The 25,808-nt window shown below is 38.8% G+C and overlaps 1 protein-coding gene across 7 annotated transcripts in view; it reads left to right on the top strand.

Annotated features, from left to right (window-relative positions):
* Positions 1 to 25,808, top strand: part of TENM1 (teneurin transmembrane protein 1) — a 796,092-nt gene that overhangs the window by 625,033 nt on the left and 145,251 nt on the right. For all 7 annotated transcript variants that reach the window (XM_072744131.1, XM_072744132.1, XM_072744133.1 and 4 more), the window contains one exon: positions 8,996 to 9,212. In XM_072744131.1, the coding sequence (XP_072600232.1) occupies positions 8,996 to 9,212 (217 nt within the window). The remainder of the gene's footprint in view (positions 1 to 8,995; positions 9,213 to 25,808) is intronic.

Here is a 25,808-nt window from a genome sequence, read left to right as displayed (position 1 = left end):
TACTACTTTACAAATTAGGAAACCAAGGCAAGGAGAAGTTGAATAAGTTGCTCAAGATCATATAACCAGGAAATGATAGAACCAGGGTATAAACCTTGGTGGTCTGCCTCATTCCAAAAAGGATTTGAAGTTGTGATAGAGATTTCTCAGTTGATACATTGATTAAAAGGTTTATGCTCAGAAAATACTTTAACAACCTTTATGATTATAATTTCTGAGGGTTGAGCCAAAATAGGTTTTCTGCCTTAATAAAGTACAGCTTGATAAAAATAATTGAATACTTAATTATCAAGCATTTTTATGGCCTCAAGGTCACCTTGAGGCAGCCAAAAATGTTTAATGAATGAATCAATTAAATATTAATGAATTAATGGATTACCAATTCTTAATATTTGTGGTATATATAGACACAAAAGGTATAGAAGATATTGCTAAATATGTATTGACCTCTGAACATTCCTTTAAAACTGTGTATCTATGTGGGAATCAAAAATCAATGACCCTGATTTGAGTTCACTGTATTTTTATGATTGTTTCTTTAGGGAGTAGCAGGGGAAGGCTCCTTGAGAGTTCCAATTACCATTTTTTTTCCTTTAGTAGGATTAAGATGATATTGATGATAAATATAGATTTGGTCCTTCCCTGAGATGGAAAGATGGATTAAATAAACTCTGAAAGACCCATGACTGAGATTTTGGACAATAATTTTACTCTTATGCTGTTTAAATTTTATCCCTAAGAATATATTAAATGCCCTTCTTTTGGTAGTTTCAGCTTTCCAGTTATCCAGAATGACTGGATTCACTTAGTTGAATATGACTAATGATTAATATTTGCATACTTGTTTGTGCATGTGGTATATGTGTGTGTGTGTGTGTTTTAATTAAATCAGAAAGTGCCAATTGAACCTTTTGGGGAAAAAATGGTCCTCATTTTTAAATGTAATTCTTAAGAAATCTTCCCAATCAGAAAAAATCACTTTCAAGCAATTGCTTCAAGTAGCTGCTACCTGATTGCTCCATATTATAGCTGATACTTAAAGAATGGCTGGATTTTTTTGCATTCTAATCAGCTTTGAATACTCATTAGTATTGCTGCTGTTTCCTGCAGCTTTGACTTTAGTTACACTCTGATTCAATGCATTGTGACTCTTACTAACTAATTGGGCTGCATTGAATATGTAGGTGACACGGCTGGGCTAAGAGCTACCTAAAAGCTCCTTGAACAGTAAGAACAGAACAGAGAACAAATAACCTTTGGATTTTTTCATAACACACAAAACAAGGAAAGCTATCTTATGCATTGTGCCTATAAGAACTAATTACCATAGAAATTACAAACCTATCAAATGCCTTGACCTCATATCCTTTTAGCCGAAAAGCACCTACCATGTGCACAGCCCTGTGCTTGGAGGATGAGACTTAATATGAATGTGAATGATGACCTCAGTTTCATGTGTTAATCGTATGTACTGATTTGGGGTTTAGAAAATGTGATCACCATATATTACATGCACATATAAATTGATACGAGAAAACAAGTTTAGACATCACACTAACTGAATCAGAATAGCTAAAACAAATAAAACAAGCTAGAACTATCAGACCTTAAAGAATGTTTTAAAGCTATGGTAATTAAAACAAAGTGGTACTGGTGGAGGAGTAGACAGATCAGTACAACCAAATAAAAGCTCTATAACACACCCCAGTACAAATAAAAATTTAGTAGATTATAAAACCAGCATCAAAAATCAGTAGAGAAAAGAAGCACTATGAAATAAACGGTGCTGAAACAACTACTAAGAAAAAAACCTTAGGTTTTCAATTTCTAGCATATTCTAAAAGAATAAGATAATAACACTCCAGCTGATTAATGTTAAAGGTAGGAAAACCTCAAACACAATTAGAAGAAAGTTTAGATGACAGATCTCAAGACAAGAAAGGACTTCTTAGAAATAAAAGCAAGGAAAGAAACCTTAATAGGAAAAAAATGATAAATAAGACCTCATAAAAATTTCAAAATTCTCTATGTTGTTCAGCTAAGTTTATAGGCCATCCAACATCTAACCAGTTGGAGATATCAGAATCTGTTCTGTCTGATATGATAGCTACTAATCACATGTGCTTATTTCAATTTAACTTAAATGACATTTAAAAACCTGTTTCTTGGGGCACCTAAGTGGCTCAGTCAGTTAAGCATCCAACTCTTGGTTTCAGCTCAGGTTATGATCTCAGGGTTGTGAGATCAAGCTGGCTCCGTGCTCAGTAGGGAGTCTGCTTGAGGATTCTCTCTCTCCCTCTCCCTCTGCCCCTCCTCCCCATACTCGCTCTCTCTCTCTCCAAAGTAAATAAATATATCTTCAAAATTCTGTTGTCAGCTGTACTAGGCACTTCTCAAGGGCTCAATAGCCACATGAGCCTAGTGACTACTATATTAGCACAGATCTCAAACATTCCCATCATCGGGAAGAAATTTTATTGGATAGTGCTAATCTAAATGTTTGACCCAAATGTGTACCTTTCAGCGAGACATTTCATATTGAGTATACCCAATTTTCCATTCATTCATTACTACTTTGTGCCAAGTATTGTGCTTGGTATTAGAAAGAAAATGACAAGTTTCTGCCTTCATGGAACTTATGGTCTTGGAAGGGAGACAGATAATAAATAAGAAACAACACAAATAACTACATATTACAACTGTAAAGAGTACTATAAAATTTTTAGAGTGCTATAAAAATGTATAAGGGGACCTAACCAAGTCTACGTGGTAAGGGAGGCCTCACCTAAGTCAGGAGCAGAATGTTCCAGGCCAAGGAAATAGTATTTACAAATGCCCTGTGGTGGATATGTACTATGCTCTTCTAGGAAGTGAAAGGAAAATCATTGTGGCTGGAATATGAACCAAGAAGAGATTGGTAGGAGATGAGAATATGAAGGTAGGCATTAGCCAGATCATACACAATAGTGTGAAGTTCATATGATCTTCATTATCAAACAAAAATTACATTTTATTCACTCTAGTTATAGAGGAAGGCAAGTGGTTTCTGATGCTGTGAAACGATTATCAAGGAGGTTTAAAAGATGTGGAAAAAGAATGTTTAATCAGAACGGCCTTTTACCCCTGATCTTTTAAGTATTTGTCATATGTTTTCCAAGCTTCTCTTACACAAACTCTTCCAGTGGTCTATATTCATATTCATTGGTAAAATCAATAAGTTAATTGCCTAAAAGAGTGTGATCTTCCAGGAATCATTCTTCATAACAAGTCACCATTCATTAAGAACAATAGCTATTTGCAAGGCTGTTTTATGATATAGTGTTTCTAGATCTAGAAATCAGCACCATGGGTGAATTATGAACACATAAGCTCATGGATCAATAAGCCTTGTGTTTTGAATGTCACCAGCATGCTGCAGTGTTTAATAAATAGGAAAATGAAATAGAAGGAGCAATGAATTGGTAACATTTGCTCTGTTTAAGGGCTATACACTCTCTCCACGTTTACTTTTAAGGTTCAGCTGGGACAAAGACTAGCATCAGAAATAGCCCTAATTATTATCCTCTGACCATTACCCCCCCTCATTTCCAAACAACTCATTTATTAAAGGATCATCATTACTTAGTTATGAGAGCTTAAACTACCAAGTGATGCCAGATACAAAATCTCCCAGGTACAAAATTGGAAAATCTACACTCTGTAACCCACCTAGGCACTCCGTGACTACATCTGTCACATTATCTGTCAACTAAGGGTAGTCATACTTGACATCTGCCGACTTTGCCGTGGTGAAAATGAATGAGCTAATGTTTGAAATACAGTCATTTAAACTGTTAATAAAAGTGTGGTATCAATGAAGTATCTATTTATAACTTGGGTTTTTTGATGCATTAGTTGAACGTTTATTAATCTCTAGATAAATTTACAGATGTCACAGAAATAGGACTTTCAGGACATCCATTTATTCATTCTGTACATTTTCATCAAATGCTTACTTTGAGCCCAGTGCTGTTCTAGTGAAGAAATAGCCATGAATAAAAAAGACTTAAGTCCTTGCTTCTGTGGAGCTTACACTGTCATCGCAAGAGGCAGACAATAAACCAAAAGTTGAAAAGAAATGGTATGGTAGAAGATGGTCAGTGTGATGGAGAAATTTTTTTTATAAATTTATTTTTTATTGGTGTTCAATTTGCCAACATATAGAATAACACCCAGAAATTTTTTTTTAAAAAAGCAGGCAAAAAGATAGGACCGTGGAACAAGGGTGCAGTTTTAAATAAGGTGATAAGAGAAAGCCTCACTGAGAAGGTGGTGATCTAGGATCTAAAGGAAGTGAGGGGGTGAGCCATCTTGATATTGGAGTAAAGAACATTCCAGGCATAGGAATAATGGGGAAAGGGGTTATGGGATAATAGGAGGTAAGGTCAGAGAGGTGAGAGAGAGAGACTGTGGGGAGGTTAAGTCATTGTCAGGACATGTGCTTCTACTCGGAGTGATTTGAGAAAACATTAATGGCAGGTGGGGACCGGAGGACATGAACATTAGTGGCATCTAAACAATTTACTCTCCTGACCCAGACAAAGTCAATTGTATGAGGTGATAGCAATAACAGTGATTGGAGCAGGTCAAATCCTCAGTGCACTTGAGCCTCTCCCATTTTCTTCTTACTAATACAGCAAAATGCTGGGGTGAAAGTCAGCCTGGATAAATGAAAAATCAAGTGAATTATAGACTACTTCCCAAAAAATATAGTTCTGTTACCTTCCATGCAGGTAACAGCAACAATTAAGCTACCAGGAATGCCTAGTAGGGGGCCTGCTTTAGTGAAAATTTGAGTGATTTATAATTAGTCCATTTCTATGGGTTTCTAAAATGCCTGAGAAGATTTTGTTTAACTGAGTCATTGGAATGATCAGTCCTTCAATTTCTTTTTCACTATTAATTTGCTTGGCAGACTCTCTATTCTATAGATGCTGAAAAGGTTAAGCTTCTGTCTAAATGATAACAAATTGTGAATTTGTGAAATTCAATGAATAAAGATTTACTGTAGCATTAGTGTCTATTTAGAGCTACACAGGATCCTACCTATCTGACAACCTAACCAAACAGGGTTCACAAAATGAACACATTCCAGTGAACTGAATATGCTACACAGAAGTTAATTGCCCTCTGGCCAGTGATAAGGCACCATCAATAGAAGTGGCTCTGAACATTTTTAGCTGGCACTGCACACCATTGGCATCTACCCTTAGGACTCTATCCCTAGACTCTTTGCAGTCTGTACAGTGTAGAGCTTGGTTAGTGGCAAACTTTTTATGATTATTATACCGTGTGATCCTTACAGCACACGGTCTGTGGGGTAGGCATTTTTGTAATCCCTATCTTGTAGGTAAGGACGTTGAGAATCCAAGAGATGAAATGATTTGTCCAGGATCGTTTAGATTGTAAGTGGCAAAGTAAGATGAGAATTGTAGTCTGGTTCTTTGACCTTAACCACTCTGTGTGTTCTAAATACCTATAGTAGTCAAGTACTTGAAATTCTTACAGCCTAGGTCATTCTAGTAATACCACTTAGATGATGTTGCTGAACATGTGATTTGTAGTCAGAACGCAGGATGTGATATGATTCTCATATTTCTTCCAACTGTGCAACCACATTTGGCCTCCCCTCCTTCATATGTAAATGAAAATGAGAGTGTCTACCTAAGAGGGTTGTTGTAGGGATTAGCTGAAATCATAGATATGGAAGTGCCTCCTGCCATACCTGCCATATTAACTGATTATACATGTTTCCAAACCCTTTGGGATACCCTATCATGAACTAGCTGTCCATTTCTTTCAAGGTGGTAATATGGATGTTGTCCCTAAAAATATATATTTTTACAAAGTCATTTTAAGATTAGAAGAATATGAGTTTTCCCTATATCATTCACATTCCCTTGTCCAATCATTCTTTCATCCAAGGGCCTACATCTAATAAGTAGAAGTTTAATAGTAAATTACTTGCTCAGATACAAAAGAAACCAGTGACCTTGATCTTTATCAGCCCCAGTTGAACCTACTGGCATAGTCCCTAACTGGTTGGCAAAGCCGGGATCAGCGAAGCCGCATTTAGTCCTTCAAGATAATTTAACCTCCTTCTTTTTTGCTGGCTTTTATTTTTATTCTCTTAAAAAATGAACAGGCCCTAAAAGTAAAATCAGTTAACATTTGATGTGTTCATATCTGATACTCTGAGCCTGGCTGTCAGGAGGGTGCCACAGCTTCCACTTCAGAATAATAAAAGAACCAGTAATAGTCCAAAAAAAAAAAAAAAAGAAAAGAAAAGAAAGAAAGAAAGAAAGAAACCCACACATGCAGTGTGACTGTCATTTGCACTTCTTTGTAACAGTCTAGACATACTGTATGGAGTGTTATTCAATGTGATAATTGGTAAGTAGATCTTTGCCCACGTATTGGGCTTACCTATGAATTATAATTTGGGCGTTGCATACCATTATTGGCGTGCCTGCCTGCAGCCTTTCTAGATTCAACAGAAGTCTCTCTGTTCTCTCAGAAAACAGAGGTCTTAGAGGGTCAGCCCTATATAATAGGCAATTATTAAATATGAAGAATTATCATGGAATTTATAGCACATAACTGGTTGAGAATGTGAGTACCAGTTTTGAATTGGTTCTGTGTTTGGCTTTAGAGTTCAGTTTTTAAGATCATTTGGCATTTCTATTTATTTAAAATCTGTTTCTTTTCAAAACTAAGTTCAAATTGTGTGGCTGACAGGTTGAAGCCCGTGAATGCCCGATCTGATTATTACTAGTGCATTTGTTACCAATTGAAAGATAAAGGTGACTGCCCATTTGAAAAGCAGTTTTTCATTGTTCAGTGTATTATGCACCAATTCCAGACATCAGAGAACCTTTTTTAATCAGCCTGATATTTTTGCCAGCTTTTCAGAGCATCCAGATGTTTAATTAGCAGAGTAAAGAGATAATGTGCTAATAGGAGACTGACAGCAATGTATTGGAGAGAGAGGTGGCGGCAGCATCTAAAATCTATAGAAAATCTGTTAATATGATTTACTGAATGAGGGGAGAAAGGAGAGCAGAAGGGGCCTTCTTACTGGAATGAATCCACACTTAAAAGTTAGTCATCAGTGAAAAAGAAATATGTCTACAGAGAAGTAGAAATCGGGGCAGAAATACACTGAACAATGAGGGAAGGCAAGAAAACAGCAAACTGCATTTTAAATCAAAGTAGTGTCTATGGTACAGGGAATTTGAAAGGACCTCATGTGGGGAAAAATATTTCCCGGGTGCCCTAGGGCTACTGTTGAAAACGTCTACTCCCTTGGTGTTCCTGGCTTGCATTGCCCCCAGCTGTAGTATGCCCCCTCCAGCTCCGCGGGAGCAGCCACGGAAGGGAGAGGGAGCAAGCAAAGGAGCCACGTGAAACCAATGCCAGTAACTTTCATCATCAGCCTTCAGGAGGTGGTGATCCATTTGAACCTCCCTATTCCACTGCCAGCCAAGATTAGCATCTTTAGATTTACCCTTGTTAAGCATCTAAATTAGAGCCACTTGTCTGCTCTAAGAACCTTGGAAAGACTTTAATTTTATTTATTTATTTATTTATTTATTTATTTATTTATTTATTTAGCTTATTGGGTGTGGAATGAAGTATCTATATGCTCAGTTAATCACTCCAGCCCCTCCTCTCTGCATGTAGTCTCCTATAACACTTACTGCACTTTTAACTAGGGTAAGAGCCAGCTGTGTATACACCTATTTCTCCTGCTAAGCTCCGAGCTCCTGAAAACAGGAAAAGGGTCTTTTAATCTCTTTACTTCCCCAATCACCTAACACAGTGTTTTGCATCTACTAGATCCTCAACATAACCCCTCCTCCTGTAACCCCTGTGCCCCTCATCAGTTCCTCCACCAAAGAATGAACCATTTATGTGATTTTTTTATTGGTACAACTGTGGATTCAGCAGTCTAAACAGTAAAGGCCTAGAACATGAAAGAGAGCAGTTCATCACATTCATATGCCGGAGATGATTTAGTATTTTCATCAAATAGTCGCACAAGTAAGCTCTAGTTGCTTCTACAAATTCCAAAAAGGAAAAAAAAATGTTCTGAAACATTAGTGTGCTTCAGCATAATCCAGAATCACCCAGATTAAGTATGCATAATCCTGGACTCAAAGAAATTCTGATTTAATAGGTGGGGCTCAAGAATATGCATATTTAATAAGTTCCCTCAGATAATCGACTGCACATTTGAGATCATTGCCCTGCTCCTGACACTTTTTCACTGTGACAATACCAACCTCTGTTTTGAGAATCACCACTACACAAGAATATTAGGAGATGTTTTAAAAAATACAAATTCAGGTTGGCAAGCATTTGTTAATTGTGTGCTCATAAATGCACATTGTGTGAGAAATTTAAAAAAAAATTAGAAGAATCATTGCTATCCTGGAGGAATGGTTTTGCTGATGGAGAAGAAAACTTCTAAAGAGAGTGATACCTCATGGAATACTCTGTCCAGATGTAAACAATGTGGCACAGATCATAAACGCTTGAGAATTCAGGGAAGAAAGATTTGTGAGCAAAATAGTTTGTGCCATCCAAACTCAGAGTAAGGGCAGCCCCGGTGGCGCAGCGGTTTAGCGCCACCTGCAGCCCAGGGTGTGATCCTGGTAGACCTGGGATTGAGTCCCACGTCAGGCTCCCTGCATGGAGCCTGCTTCTCCCTCTGCCTGTGTCTCTGCCTCTCTCTGTTTGTCTCTCATGAATAAATAAATAAAATCTTTTAAAAAAATAAAAAATAAATAAACTCAGTAAGTTTTCATGAGAAACATGTGAATTTAATAGATTCTAAACTCAAAACATAGATGGTTACCTTTGACTGTATTCTAGATTTTTTTCCACCATTTGTGCATATTTTAAACAATGTTGTTTCTCTTGAAGCTAAATTTCCAAAAAAATTTTTTTTCAGATGGTTTGACCGACTGTGTGGACCCTGATTGTTGTCAACAAAGCAACTGTTATGTAAGTCCTCTCTGTCAGGGCTCACCAGATCCTCTTGACCTCATTCAGCAAAGCCAACCCCTCTTCTCTCAGCATACTTCGAGACTCTTTTATGATCGAATCAAATTCCTCATTGGCAAGGACAGTACTCACGTCATTCCTTCAGAGATCTCATTTGACAGCAGGTATACATGTATTTTTTTATTCCTTAAAAAACAGTGGTCATGTTTTTCCTTAACTGTGAAAGAAAGATATTTTCTAAAGATCAGGCTACTTTCTTTTCTTTTCTTTTTTAGGCTACTTTCCATTCCACACAGTACATGTCGATTTCTTTTTTAGGCTTCTCTGGAATGCCCAAGACCTTACTGATTAGTTAACAGAGAGAAGACGTTTCTAGAGATTCTTTATCATGAAGGATGAATGTGTGTGTGTGTGTGTGTGTGTGTGTGTGTTTGTATACAGTTGACCCTTGAACAACAGATTTGAATTGCATAGATCCACTTATATGCAGATTTTTTTGCAGTACAGTACTGTAAATGTATTTTCCTTATGATTTTCTTGATAACATTTTTTTCTCTAGCTCACTTTACTATAAGAATACAGTATACAATACCTATACAAAATATGCATTAATCAACTTTTAATGTTATCAGTAAGGCTTCTGGTCAACAGAGGAGTCAAAAGTTATGTGTGGATTTCCGACTGCATTGGGGGTTGGCACCCCTAACCCCTGTGTTGTTCAAGAGTCAACTGTGTACACATGCACACACACACACACATACACACTCACAATGTGTATTATTTATAGTAAAGTATAGGTGGCGCTTTAAATGACAAAAACAGAATGCAGGTATGATTTGTGGATTTATTATTTAGCTTCTGGATTGATCCCTTGAAAGCCCTTGAATTTCAAAAGCTAAATTTCAAGTTTTATTCCATGATGTAAAACGTTTCTATATGAAAGAGTTGGGTGAATTTGACATCCTAATGTGAAATGCAAGACTTGTGAAAATCTATCTTCTAGGAAAGCTCAAATGCATGAATTGTCTACTAAAGACCTGAGACCAAAGGCCAAGCCCATAGGTAGAGAAATTTTTTAAATTAACTTACTCATTTGAAGTGTAATCACATGAATTTGCTCATTGTTATTCTCTGCTTCATCTTCAGCAATGATATATTTTACTAATTAGCACTAGACATAAATAAGTCACTGAAGTCAACATTTCTGGTCTCTTAAAAATGTCCTTCTTTGTTCATTCTATAAGCAGATGTTTCACTACCTTCTAGACTATTACAAATCGGAATTCAAAAAAGCAGGCGAAATATTTGTCCAGGAGCCCCTGTCTACATCCCACACAGTTTGTTGCATCCTGGTGGGTGTTATCAGTCCCCCAGAGATAACTCAGTCAAGAGTTTATATTAATATGAGTAACAATCTAAGAAAATGACAACTCCACCTGGACCTATACAAAGTAGAAAAAGAAAAAACCCAGATGGGCGTGGAAATTTAAAACATTCAGCATCCTCTCCATGGATTGTAGACAAGAACTGATATTGAAACGTCAAATTTTCCTCAGTGTTTTTTATTATTGTTCAGTTGTGACCTTTCAGGGGTCTGATGGAACCCAAAACCCAAACACCAGCGCATCACGAGAAAGGCCTGTTCTGCCAGGGGATCTAGTCAGGGTTTGAGTTCTCCCAAGAGACTCCGTCATCCCCATTCTGAAGAGCTTCACTCAGCTCAGTAACAACCCCGGAGTAACTTCCGGATGGACTGCAGTCAAAGCCATTATTTAGCTGGTGGAGATTGTACCATAGAGAAACAAAAGGAACCAAAGGCAGCCATTACCCTCATTCTCCTATTGAAGCGGGAGAAAAGTGGTCACTCTGCAGCTTTCTCCGTGCTCTGGGAAAAGTGAGTCCAAATCAGAAAAAAGAAGCAAGCAGAAGAAATACAACCTCCATGACACGGAGGTATGTTCAATGACTCACTGACCTCAAGGAAAGGGAGAAGGTCAAGACCTCAGGGAGGCAAGGAGACAAGTCGTTGTGACCCAGCGCAGGACGCGGGACGATGAACTTGGCAAAGCCGAGAGAGGCTCACAGCCCGGTGGTCAGAGCCCGGCTCCAGCAGCGCTCCCAGCGCCAGCAGAGTGAACAAGCTGATCACACTCATGGTAGCTCATGCCCTTCTTCTCCTGGTTTGAGTGCGTTGTCCTTCTTCTTCTTCTTCTTTTTTTAAGATTTTATTTATTTATTCATGAGAGACCCAGAGAGAGAGAGAGAGAGGCAGAGACACAGGCAGAGGGAGAAGCAGGCTTCCTGCAGGGTTGCCCGATGTGGGATTCGATCCCAGGACCCTGGGATCACAGCCTGAGCCAAAGGCAGACGCTCAACCACCGAGCCACCCAGGCATCCCATGTCCTCATTCTTTTGTAAAACGCTCCCAGTTACCATTTGGCTCTGCAAGTCACATTTGAATTCAGAACCACAGGTCCCCCTTCAGCCTGGGGGCTCAGCTATTAGAGACCTATGGCATCTGTCAGAAAAGGTGGAGGCCTTTTCCAAGGGGTATAGTTGAGGACAAGCAATCTAACTATACTTCCTCTAGAAGATCAGCACACGCAGTGTCCCTCTGGGTCTCTCTGGGTAAAATAAATCCGACTCCAATCGCATATATAAATAATAATCGTAATAGAAAATAAATTAAATAAATAAATAAATAAATAAATAAATAAATAAATAATCGTTACTGGCTCTTACATGTAAATAGGACCTCTTCATTTGCAAAGCCCTCACACATGCCTAATTTCATTTTGTCCTCACGGTATCCCTATGAAGTACGGATGTGTATTAGCACGTTTTACATATGAGGAAACAGGTTCAGAGAGACAAATGACTTGCCCAGCATCACATAGCCACCAAGTTTGCAGCGAAGCAACTCTTGTAACCTTTCTGTTACAGCACAGCTGAGCCATTTCAACTCGTCCGTAAATAAACCTGGTGACTTGGACCTAATTTCTGCTTGAGAAGTTGCATCTGGGTCAACACAAGGAAAAAAACCAAGTGATGTTTAAAAATCCAGTTCCATTTCATACATCTCAATGGCATTATTTGCGAACTTCAAACCAGTGCTAATTAACTTCCTGTTGGTAGGAGAACACCACTGAATGGCTGGCAAAATGGGCCCTTCGCTATACGTGAATTGTTCTTGAGCATTTATTCTGTGTCAGGTCTCATAGTAAGCTTTTATATGTGCTATCTCATTTAATCCTTACCAAAATTCTGCACGATAGACACTGTTTTTATGCCTATGTTCCAGGTGAGAAAACCAGAACTGAGGTGTCAAGTAATGACTTGCCCAAGGTCACAACCCACGAGTGTCAGAATCAGGATTTGAACCCAAGCAGACAGGTCCTGAGAGCCTGACCTCTAAACCGCTATGCTGAGCCACTTTGGCGATTTAGAAGACTGGGCTAGCTAACCCTGAAAAGACTTAGGACCCTTATACATCCCTGGCTGAAGAGGTATACTCTTCAGACAGATCTAGAACATTTCTGTGCCAAAATCACGGGAACCAGTCTGCTTTTTTGCTTTTGTCACATAACTGAGAGAGAACTGGATAAGCAGATGAAGAAAACATTGTCAAGGGGCTCATTTGCCTATTGGCAAGATGTAGCCCCCCAGATGACTCACTGCTGGGTGTTGCCACCATCAGAAGCCTTTGGAGCTAAAGACAGTGGCATGCAGGTGACTAATTGTTGCAAGGACACACAAAGGTTAAATATCTGTTCATCTTTGTGCATCCAAGTGAGACTAGCTTTTGTTGTCTCAGGTTTGCTACACGGGCACGTGAGCACCATGAAATGTGTACCTCCTGTGCCCCATGAGAGCACAATGTCACTCTGAACATGTAACCTGCACACAGTAACACCTCTGGCAAGCCCAGCTCAGTTACCGGTTTTCTCTCAAATACATTTTACCCTGGAGCCTGAGCTTCTTTCATTTTTTTTCCAATCTACTCCAAACATGACTACAAAGTAAACCACATATTATACGTGCTCTGTATGACTTATTACTTTTTAATAATGTAAATAGGTGAACAGAAGCATTATTGATCTTCAGTGTCTAAGCATTTAATCACTATTAATAATGTAAAAGGTTTTTATAAATATGTAAAAACAAGAGTACATTAAACTAAACGACAGCAGTAATTTGCAAAGCCAGACATTTCACTCGCCATCACTAATGGAGAAGTGCATTTAAAAAACAAAATCCTACCAGGGTTAGTGCAACCGCTGACAGCAAGGTCTGGCCAAACTCATTTGTCTGTTTTGTAGCTGTGAGAGGCTGACCCCACATCAATCCATGTCAGCCATCTACTTCAGAGGTTGCTTAATATCAGCCCACAGATGTATTTTGTTTGGCCCAACATTTAGGAATTAAAGATCTAATATAAAAATTGGAATGTCTTCCTTCTTTATAACATTTACAAAGCTTGGTATCTCTGCACCCAGTCCCACGACATAGGTGGTATAGAGCTGAGGGCCACTGTCCGTGTAGAGGGCATATGACATGGCTTTCTAGCTCACGCTCCTCCCTCCCCTTCCACCTGGCTCACTTCCCTCACTTTCAGTGACATGCCTGGCCCTGATGGACTAAACAGCTTCTAGAGCCTTCCTTGGAAAGACCTCAAGTGTTTGGCTTGTTCTTTCTGATCTATTTCCCTGAGGGTCCTTAAAAATCTAATTGTATCATTTTACTTAATTTGAGGCCTTAACTATGTTGGTTTACAAAGAGAAAAAAGGTAACTGAACATGAACTGGAAATGACATTAATGGAATATTTCCACCCTTACTTCACTAGGGTACCTGTATGTACTTTTTTGAGTAGTTGGTCTACAGTCTGCCTTAGGCTCCCTTGAGGCAGTCATCAGTCATGACATCAGATAATCCAGAGCCCACCATAGTAGAAGCAAAATGTCCACTTCCTATGAGAAGGATGTGTCTGTTGAGAGGCATTTGACTATTGCATTTATCGCTTTGAAAAGTTTTAAGAACAATTTAAAGATCTAAAAATTTGCAACAGTGCTGCTAGGTGCAGTTATGACAGCCTCTCTTGCCCACTCCAGTCAAGAATGCCTACCCTTAGTTGGAAAGTTCTAGAGTTGTGACCAAATGTAATACAGCATTAAGCACATAACAGCACTGTTAACAGGATACAAAGTACAGAGGTTAAACAAAATGATAGGTTTTTTTCTGGTTTCTATGAAGTTGCTGTACTTCAATTTCTTGCTCTACTCTGGGATGTACACAACAGCTCTGGATTGTCATAATTGCTAAATCTTAAGTTCTAGGAGGACAGGGACCAAGTCTGATTTGTTCCTTGTTTTGATTATCTGTTGCTGTGTAGAAAACTACTCCAAAGCATAATGGAATAAAATAAATTTTATTATTATATCTCAGGATTCTGTGGGTCAGAAATTCACACAGAGTATGTGGCCAGGATGGCTTGTCTTTTCTCCATGAGGTTTGGCCTCTCAGCCAGGATATCTCAAATACCTGGGGAGCTGGAAAAGCTGAGCTGCAGCCAGGAATCTCTCTTTGTACATATAGCCTTTCTACTTGGGCTTCCTATTGGCATGGCAGCTAGTCTTGAGTTTGTTCGACCTCACATATGGTGGCTCATGGCTCCAAGACAGAGCATTTCAAGAGATAAAAAATGGAAGATACCGGTCTCTTAAGGCTCGTGTCCAAACATTTTAATAGTGTCACTTACATTACATACTATTAGTTATAGCAGCCACAGAGCTTGTCCAGATTTGAAGTGGGGGAGACCTAGATGCCCCCCTCTTGATGAAAGAAGTATCAAAGAATTTGTGGCCATCTTTAATCTACCATACCACTGTATCTCCAGATTCTAACATAGCACCTAGCAAAAAGCAAGTAAAGAATGAGTGAGTGACTTAGTTGTGGTAATATTGAAGTGTTCTTCTCATATTTGCTAATGAAAAACTCATTTTTGTTGCCTAGAACACACAGATGATATTAGGACCTCAAATAAGTCAATTCCCAAATGTAGAACCAGCCTAAAGGTAAGATTACTGTTCTCCAAATAGCACAGGAACAAATTCATAAAAGATGAAGTGATTATCTAACAGTAGCAAAGTAATTACTCTTTTTTTTTTTACCTTATGAAACATTCCACCACTGTCAGAGCCTGCCCATAATTGATATCATTTATAACTTTGTATAAGCATCAATAATTCTCTCTGCCTTCAATGGGTTAGATAATCAAAATTTAGAACCAAGAAAAAAATGAGAGAATAAGGAAGCCAGTGTGAAGGCTGCTGTTAACTGGCTCATTTTGGTATGTGTCATTATTCCATCTCATGAGAAAAACAAAGACAAGTGCCCCAGAACAAATCGAGGTACTACAGTGCCTTGAGCATGGCATTCTTGGCAAACTCTTTACTTACACAAGCCTTCCCCCTCCTTTACTACACCCCACTCAATAATAAAACCTTGATTCATGCTCCTGATTATTCATGATACCTGGTAACAGCCATAATTACTTATCCTAACTTGTTTAATAAAACATGCTTTTCTGTACTTAGTTGAGCTGGTAATTTATACCATTTGAAATCCTGTGAATGGTAAAGTGAGTTATTGAATCAAGAGTGAGGTTAAGGGGGGAAGGTTGCAGGAAGATGGGTCATTGCTACAGAAACTGTCGATCCTGAATAGAGACTGGGACTTAAGACTAAGCACACTTGATAGACACTAACTGCTGCTTTTTAAAATTTGTGTTTTATTGACATATTAGTATTTCCAGAGTAACCAAGGACTTTAAATTCTTTTAGAAGAGATATCAAATTCCTCTGCTGTCCCTAATGTAATATCAGATCCTGATGTCAGCTCATTTTTGAAAAAAGAGCTGAGGATATGTATCACTCATCTATTCAGCAGATATTCCTTGAGTACCACTTTGTGCCAAAAACTATGTGAATGGAAGGAAACAAAAGAAACAGCATCCCTTTATTCACAGAACTCCCCTTAACAGTCTAGCAGTAGAGGCAGTCAGAACATCAAATAAATGCATAAATAATGAAATTAACTGCAGACTGCAGTAAATTCTGCAGATTATGAAACATCAGGTTTTTGAGGAAACTTGGAGTTCATCAACTCAGGGTTCTCAAATCCACCTGCTTTGAACCTAAGTCAATGTAAGACAAGAGGGACTCTAGCAAGTGAAACAAAGTCATTAAACAATGACAGAAGTGGGACTGACCTGGAAGTTTGCAGCAGTAGCTCAGAGATGGTACTCATTAGCTCAGGTGAGCACGAAGACCTGCTAAAATTGACAGAAACAGGAGACTATTGATAATTTGCCAAAAAAAAAAAAACACATAAAGCTTATTTGGACTGTGAGCAACTTAACAGTTTGCAAGTTCTGTCCTTTGAAATGTGGGGCTGTATGTAATTTTTTTTCTACAATTTAAAATGTTTGTATTAAACAGATGAATTCAATGGGGAAAAAATCAATCATCGCAAAAATTCTCATTTACCCCAATGAAAAAATTCCCATTAACAACATTTTGGCATCATTTATAATGATGGATCCTACGGTTTCAAGAAAATCCACATTGAAGAAGATTCATCATTTCACTCAGGAGATAGATGAACATTACAATGTTTACTTGGTTTATTTATTCATTTGGTGATGGGCACTGTCCTAGGCTCTGGTCTACAGTAGACAAAGGGCCTTTCCCATACAGTCTAGTGAGGAAGAACGATTCCAGAAAAAGTAAATGTCAGGTAGGTATAAGCACTTTCAAGTAACACAAAGAAAGGTTAGGAATGGAAGGTGACCATTTTAGAGAGTGGTCCAGGAAAGCCTCTCTGGGGAAGTGATACTGGAGCAAAGACCTCGTGGCATTCATCTATACCTCAGATGATCTTGGACCTTTATGCAACAGATTGTCACACAAGCCAGGGCCTGGTGGTGACTTTTAGAGGCCCAATAAATCAAGATTCTGTGACACCATATGAAGAGGTAAAACAAACCTTTCTCAAAGAATTATTACATACTGGTTACTGTGAAAGGTTTTACTGATAAGGGGATAGGGTACCTGTCTTCTACAAGCACATTGAGAAAATATGAATTCCTCAGACAAACGGAGTAGCCTCTGGAAACACAAATGAGCAATAGCACTAGACAGTTTAGTCATGAAAAGAAAAAAAAGTAACAGATCTTCATCAATTAGTATTGAACCCAAAAGGGATTGCATATATAGAAACCACTTGCCAATTTGGAATGAGGAAAAAGAAGAAGCAAGAGAAGCTTATATTTTAGAATATTTGTTAAGGAAATCCTATGTTATTACAGTATTCAAGCATCAATGGAAGTAACACACAATTTAGTCTGAGCACAGGTAATCCCCAGAAGGTCTGTTACATAATCATTTGTAATTTTGCTGAGGTACAAATCTGAATCCATATATTTGGTGTTTGACTTTCTCACGAATCTGTTGGTTAAGGATCTCCAAGTCTATTTGCTAATGGCAGGTGCTTGTGTAGTTTTAATATACGAGCATGAAAAACACTATACGAGATACACAGCTAGGGGCTGATAAACACACAATGCAACAATTACTGAATAAATTGAATACGTTGAGGACAGGGGGAAGCTCTTTCTACAGCATCAGCATCCACATATCTATCTCTTGTTCACCTTTCTTTCTGAAAGGAGGCATTGCACAGACCTGCCCACATTTGCAAAAGGAGTCCCGAGGGTGATTTGGCTCAGCCATGGTTCCCTACAATTCTATTTATCTTACCATGATGCTTTTCCTGAGCAACCTCCTATGCTTATCACTTCTGCAGTTGTCCTAAGTGGAAAGGAAGATCGTTGCTACTTACTAATAAAGCACTTTGATCGCATTTATATGAAAGGTGTTACGTATGTGAAGATGGGATCTCCTGATTTTTCCGACAACTCTTTTGTCTGATGCTAAAGTTTAGGAAACATACTATAAAAATTACAAAGTGCTGAAGGTTCCAACATTTATAGTGCTGACTAGCTCCTGAAATCAGCAGTCAACACCTAAAGGTACCAAAAAGAAAGAATGTGTGACTTTCACTTCCTTGCAAATGCTCTTGGGCAAAGAAGAATAAAAAAAAATCAGAGCACAGATCTTCAAAACGCTTTTCAGTTGATTATGTGTGGTATTTTGAAACTCGGATGTTCTGAGATGCTTAATAACTGTGATTAGTAATACCAGTAGCCATCTATCTACAGCTTATCTCAGTATGGATAGGTATTTTCTAATATTTTATCTATCTTACTGCTCCATTAAGAAATTCAAAAGGCTCAAATCCTTCTTACTTGCTTCTTAGCCATACTGTTCGCTTGCAGTGTCTCAAGCTGGTTCTATCATCAAAATTTGTTCCTAGAGAGGGCAGAGTAAATGCAGGTTTGGGGAGGAGGAATGAATGAAGCACATCTCCACTAAACACTCTGCACGTAGAAGGTACTCAGCAGCTGGTCAGTGTCCACAGGAACTGATGTCCATGGGTAGTGAAAGCACCACCTGTGTAGGTGAGCTCTAACTTTCTTTTCATTTGCAGCCACATTTTTTTTCCATCTTAAGAAAGATCTGCAGTATAGCCCAGGCCCCTTGGAATCCAGGTCAGAAGGCCTCCACCACGCCACCACTTTCTAGCTGTGTTATCTTCAGCAAGGTGTTGTTTTGTTTTGTTTTGTTTTGTTTTGTTTTGTTTTTAACCTCTCTGGATCCGTTTCTTTGCTTTTAAAACAGGGCTAGTAGTTGTACCCACCCAGAGTGGTAGTGATATTAAATGAAATAAGATAAGGAAAGTGCTCGACGTAGTACATGACCCATAGTGCTTCATAAATGCTTTATTTATATTAACTTGTATATGCATTTATATACATTATATATATTTAATGAATACCAGGGTACCTAATAGAATGTAATTAGAAAGGTACAACTCAAAAGACAATCATTTTACTGGGTTATTTTTTTGTTGTGGCACCTTTGTGAGGTGGCTGAGGATAGGACAGGGAAAAGTCACAATGGAGGACTACCAAGCCAGTGCTAGAACTGGAGTGGGTGGAGCTAGGCCACACGTTTTCCTCTGTGGAAGAAAGAGTAATCCACGGCCAGGCTATAGCCAACTAGACAGATTTCCCCAATATTTAATGACTATCCATTATTTAAAGGGCAGATTCGCAGAGAAGTGACGGGAAAGGTTAATGAGGTTAATAAAACCCCATAGGGCTGATGACAAAGAAACCATTTGAGTAAAGTGTAAACCAGGCAAAAAAAAAAAAAAAAACAACAACAACAAATCAACCCAAATAAAAACAAACTTGAGACTATTCAAGAGTTGCAAGGGCTTACAGGACAAATATTTCAGGATTCAAATTCCGGACAAAAATAATCATGTGTCTAAATGAAGCAAACTGGCACTTACGCGGTCCTGAAAATGTGACTGTGTCGTCAGTTTTCTTATTGCTTCAAAACACTTGATCTTTTTCCCATTACTTTGGGGATCTCAGGCATCCAAAGCAAGCCTGCTTTTGACAAGCAATTACCAGGGCAGATGGGAAAATAGCCACCGTCCTCAGGGTGAGTGCCCCCATTTTGTTTTACTTGAAACATCACTAGCCATGAGGAAAATAATTCTGCTTAAAAAGCTATCTGCATTTTCAATAGCACCACCTTTCCCAGAGTCCTAGAATGTTGATGGGTAATGCTTCCAGCTGCTTTTAATGTTGCCCATTTAGTAGGTATTATTTATTTGGGCTAGTGACCAACTGAGTAGGATTAAATCAGCCTGCTCTATTTAAGTAAAAACTAATGAGATTTTATTGGGTTTGCATATGAACATTCACTGCATTCACATTTTCAGAACATGAAAACGGGCTTATGCTATAACATTAAATGTTTTCATGGTGCTGTACCAGCTTAGATAACATATATCAAAAACCCAGCATGTGTTGTGTGGAAACCCCCCCAAATATCTGAATATTAGAACCCTCAAATGTATTTAAATTATGAAATACCACATCATAATTATATGGTAATATATAAAGGAATAATGGGGTTAGTGTTCATAAATTAAGCATTTGAGGAGGACTATTCATTCATTCTTCCCAATCACAGGGGTACTATTTAATTCCCTGAAGTTGTCAATTATCAAACAACACTCTCATGATGAGAAAGTTATAATGCACATTCCAGAATGCTGGCCTCTCATAAGTGAACTGTAAGGCATCTGTCGTGCGGGAACCTCAAAGTAGTCTCTGAAACCTTTGAAGCAGTGCCATGAGGGTGGGTTGTAAGTATCTTACATCTCCATATAAACAAATATTTGAACTGAAATTCTGTAAAGCTTTCTCGAGCATGGGCTGTGTACCCCAGGCACTGGGAAGGATGCAAAGAGGAAAGTCAGTCTTTGCCCTGGTGTAGACTATCTAAGGGTAAAGACAGACACATATATAACTCTCATCCAAGACGGGCTACATCAAGTGCAGTAACCTGTATCTGAGTGCTAAGGAGACTAATGAGGATGGAGACAAACTTGACACTTATTTGAGACCAATAAATCAGGATAAAAGATTTTTTCATCGCACAATCACTGGATTTGAAGGGACCCTACGCTTTGGCATGACGGTTTCAACGTGATTCCCCAAACCACAATGTGGCGGACTCTCTTCCAGAGGTCTGTAGGGAGGAGTTACAAATTCATACCTCACAGATTAACTTCCTAACGGTCCGATTGCGAACTGTGAGTGACTTGCCTGCCTTTATAGTTTCTGTCCTGTGCCTCCCTCTTGAGGGGTTCATACATCTTAATTGGCTGACTGTGTTCTGGTCTTGCTTTCACTGAAACAGTGGTTCTCAAAGTTCAGCCTTTAGACTGGCAGCATCAGCATCACTCAGGAACTTGCTAGGAATGCACATTCTCGGGCCCCATTCCAGACCTGTGAATCAGAAACTCTGGAGTTGGGGCCCAGCGGACTGTTTTACCAAGCCCTCCAGGTGATTCTGGTGTGTGATCAAGTCTGAGAACCACTGATCTGTATGCAAGAAATATTACCAGGAAGGACTGAGGACCAATAGCACAGATGACACTCTAAAGAGAAGATCCTTTATTCATTGCATGATGGCAGCCGATAAGATGCTTTAGTCCAAGTGACGCAATCTACAAGCTGTGAAACTTGACGGTATAATGAGCCTGCGGAGATGTCGGGAGAACCATTGCACCATGCCTCACAGGCAGCAGGTTTCCATCCCTTGGAGACGTGAACCAAATAACGACTCCTAGAGGAATTTACAGAGCAGAATTCCAGCTCCAGTGAGCGGAGCATTCACGTGGCCTCTCCCAGCCCAGTCCTTCTCAGTGCTGTCTCTTGACCAGAGCTGTCAGCTCTGGAAAGGATTTCATCTGTTCCTATGGAGAAAACAACCTAACCTGCCCAACTGCTGCTAGATCCCCTGCTGGCCAGGACCTTGATTTTGAATGTTACTCTTCAAAGGTTGCTTATGCTCATGTTAGCAACAAAAGCAAATGGTTATAACTTCCCTACTCTGAGCCTCATTTTCCTTGCGAAAGATTTTAATCAGAAACACAATGCAGTAAATTATATCTTCTTTCAGCAATTTAGTTTTCAGTGTTGTTTTTCAAACCAAATCTTGTGCTTGAGGTTAATGTTTTTGCCTGAGGTGTTGAATGAATATTGGAAATTTGACACTGAAGACAAAAGACAACAAATAAGAAAAGAGGAGAAAGGAACCAAGAGTTTATTGGAGGCTAGGGATAATTTGACTATGCCATGGAAATAGAAAATACAGAATGAATTAGACCATTTTGCATCAGAATGGTCTAACAAGCAGCTCGTTAGTTAAATAAGGCTCTGAGTAAAGTGTATTCTGACTTGCATTTCCCAGGATGCCCTGCTCTTCAGACCAAGCTCCAAACACCTACAGGATTCAGCATTTGTTAAAGGAAGAAGCAATTCCTTGGGGGTTGCTGCTTTAGCATAGTGACAGCAAGTAGACAGCTTGGCAGCAGCCTGTATTCTCCAAAGAACGGGAAGAGAGACACTTGTGAGGGGTGATCTATCCCCATACGTGTTTCTAAAGTCGCATTCGTCATGTCCATCTGAGTTCAAGTTATCTCACTCTAACCTAGAACAGCAGGGAGAAGCTCTGGTTTTTAAAGATTCAAGAAAGGAAAGCATCCCAACCATGTCTGTGAATCAAAGGATAGTGAGCCCCAAGGAAAGTGTGCAGTCCCTGCCATTGAGAGTACACGAAAACACACACACAAAACCAACACCAAAGACAGTCACACTAGGCACATACCTGCTGTACACATGCACAGGGCCAGCTTTATGACAGTCCAGATGGTTCAAAAGACTCAGAGGACTTCCGTATACCTAGTGGGGAAAAGTTTCAGAAAAAGACAGGTGCTTGAAAGATTAGGACGCACGTTGAGGATAGTTTGATGGGGCAATAATTTAAGAATTCCAGATGTTTCCCCAAGACAGGCCAAGAACAGGCCAGGTATGAATACTTTTTTAGGTGGTGATTTGAAGATGCCGGAGACTCTCTGGGCAAGGAAACAGGGAGGTACCACAGTGGGAATGATGAATAGCACAGAAAGTAGGATCGTGGTGGTACTACCAAAGACAGACTCGCTGCCATATCCAGCTCATTACTTCAACAAGCACCCAAAATTGAAAAAAAGATTAATTATACAGGCTGCCTTGGATAAGAGAAGCACAATCCAAATAGACAATGTGAAGTGAAGAGACACTACATTTCGGTGACTGTGTGACTCAAGAAATAAGTAAATACAAGGTTACCATCCACAATTATGAATAATTGAATTCAGAACCCCAGATTGCACAAAATAGCAGTTGAGCTAAGCAAAGTAGAGAGTACACCATACTTGCAAGAGTATATATGTAGGCTCCCTAAGGGCCATCTGGAGCAGGAGTAGCCTGGGGAAGCAAGTAGATTCAAGAGCTTTCTTTTTGAAATGGAAAATTTGCCTGGGAACATGTTTTCTCTAGGTTTCTGCATGCAGTGCCAATCAAGATTACTGCAAATTAAGAAAGAATACTTTAATACTGTCCTGAAATTTAGACAGCTTCCACTGACACAGGATGACTGATGTTGGTCAAAGATTGCAGTAAGTACTAGTAATCCAGGAATAAAAGGAGCTAAGAGTTATTCTTGTGAAAAATAGATGACATGGAGTGTGTAAATAATGGGAGCAAATGCAGCAAGATACAGGGACTCTTAGAACATTTAAAGTCTAATACATTACAAAGAGACCTCAATGCTGATAAACGTAGAATAATGAGTTTTATGGGGCTTTATCATATGCTATAAGTTGGTGTGCATCATAAAATATGAGAAATAAAAAAATAAAGTAGTTGAAAGACAAGTCTGCACATTATTTATGAATGATGCAGAGTGAAATGAATGAGAAGAACAGGTAGACAATGTCTTGAATAATGATGACTTTGATGAGTCGTTATCACACAAAATCTGTGTGCTTCATAAAATATGAGGAATACTAAAGAGCAGAAGAGTCAAAAGACAAGTCTACTCAGAATGAGATACAGAATGAAGGAAGAGAGGAATACAAGGGAAATGCACAGAATAATGATAACTTTTATGAGATTTTCACTCACCAGCCTGGATCCTTCATAAATATAAACTGTATAGAAAATAAAAGAGCAGCAAAGAGAAGAGACAGGTCTGTGTCTGTCATAAAATATGAGCAAATAATGCCAACTAGGCTTGACAAAATAAAAACAAAAATAATTGAGCCTAGTATAGCTGTGGGAAGACACAATGTCTAGAGTAATATGAACAAATGAAATGAGTAAGTGTAGAATTGTCTTGCCAAAAGGGAATCAGCGACCACCTAGGTAGGCTTTATTGTTGCAAAGGCCACCTTGTTAACTGGTAGAGCCTTAGCAAGTTTGGAGTTACCCCCACCCCCAAAAAAGCCATCAGCACTTAGTGCTTGGGAAGCTATGTTCAAGGGATTTTCCAGTGCCTCTTCTCAGCCCTTCTAGCTCCAATCCCTACATAGTTTGCAGATTTTCTCAGCTTGCTTCTACTTCATCTGTAGAAGCTTGCTTGTCAAACTTTGTTTTATGAAGACCTTCAAAAGGTTGCTGTATAAAACTAGAGACATCCTTTCATTTTCATTTCTTGTTACATTGGACTTAGAACCTGGAACCACATCTGTCAGGGTTAGTTCAAAATCCAGAACTCAATGACTTTAAATAAACGTCTCCTCTATTAAATGCGATTTCAGAATCTCAAACTTTCGAAATCTCCCCAAAAGAAACTGGGAGAATCAGACAAGACAAAGCAAGTGCCACTATGCCATTTGCGTACCATTCAGAGCCATGATTTATAGAACTCATAAAAATGTACCGTTCCTTGGAAAAAAGAAAGCCACTGATCTATGTCAAAATTAGGAATATTGGTCTGAGACTTCAATACAGCAATAGCAACAGTTATACCAGCTTACTTTTGGTTAGTACTTAATGGCTTGTAGTTTGTTTTCGGGGAAGGCCTTAGGTAATGCAAGATAAATCCATGGAGTGTGGAGTCTATTGGCTATGATGTATAAAACAAACTTTGGCTGGTAACTGTCTTTTGATTTTTCAGAGATTTTTTTTCTCTCAAAAGATTTTTGTGGCCATGAGCCTTCAGATATATTGCCTCAACTTGCTAATTCTGTTTGAGGAAGATATAATGCCAGGGAGGAATTATCATGGTTACTTTGGAAAGTCATGTTTGCCCAAATAGCATGGCCCTCTTTAATCCAAGACTGAGATCCCCTGGATCTACCGAATCCCACTTGGTGAAAAAAAATGACATTAACTCCCCAGGAAAAAAAAATCACTGACCTTGCTCAACCTTCCTCAACACCTCCAGCTCCAGCTACAAAATGCACATGCTAGAGCTCAGGGCTGCCAAAACTAGGTTTGGACTCCCCCCCTCCACAAGTGGTGAAAAAACTTCCCCCCAACCCCTGCTGCCCCCAATAATGGCAGATCAGTGAAAAAAAATTTTGCTTGGAATTTACTCCTGGGTCCTCTTCTTAACTGTCAAGCTCCTGAAATTTGTTATAACTTGGTCAGGCTAGAGCTGAAAGTATGCACATTTTAGTGGACTATGTCTGGGAGACAGCCCTATTTGAGAGCTAGTATAATAGAATCTCATTTTTTTGGGCAAGGGTGAAACTCTTTTGTTTAAAGGAAAAAATCGCCTGAAATATTTTATTTCAATTAGGCAAGAGAAACAGAATACTATAACTAAGGACCATGTCTTTTTTGCAGACTCACTCTTAAAATTTGTCCAAATAAGTTTGCTTTCTTATAATATTGATTTTCCAGGAAAAGGCAATTTGGCCATATGAATCAAGAGCCTTAAAAATATTCACACCTATGTATGTAAATGCATAGAGAATGCACACAACAAAATGACATTACTGATTACCTCTGAGGAGAAGACCAAGAACTGGGGGGGAGGTCTTGAGCAGAGACTTTAGTCATATGTACAATGTATTTATGTATTAATTAATGTGATGAATTTTAATAAAAGAAAATTATTCTTCCACAACTAGGACTATCTCCCAAGGAAGTATAAGATACTCAATGCAGGAAAAGTTAAGAAACTACTATATGTCCTAAAAAAATGAATGGATTAAACCAGT

Source organism: Vulpes vulpes, chromosome X (genome assembly GCF_048418805.1).
Source record: "Vulpes vulpes isolate BD-2025 chromosome X, VulVul3, whole genome shotgun sequence".
NCBI classification, from domain to species: domain Eukaryota; kingdom Metazoa; phylum Chordata; class Mammalia; order Carnivora; family Canidae; genus Vulpes; species Vulpes vulpes.
The sequence above is the reverse complement of the archived record's forward strand: the minus strand, read 5'-3'. Positions and strand labels throughout refer to the sequence as shown.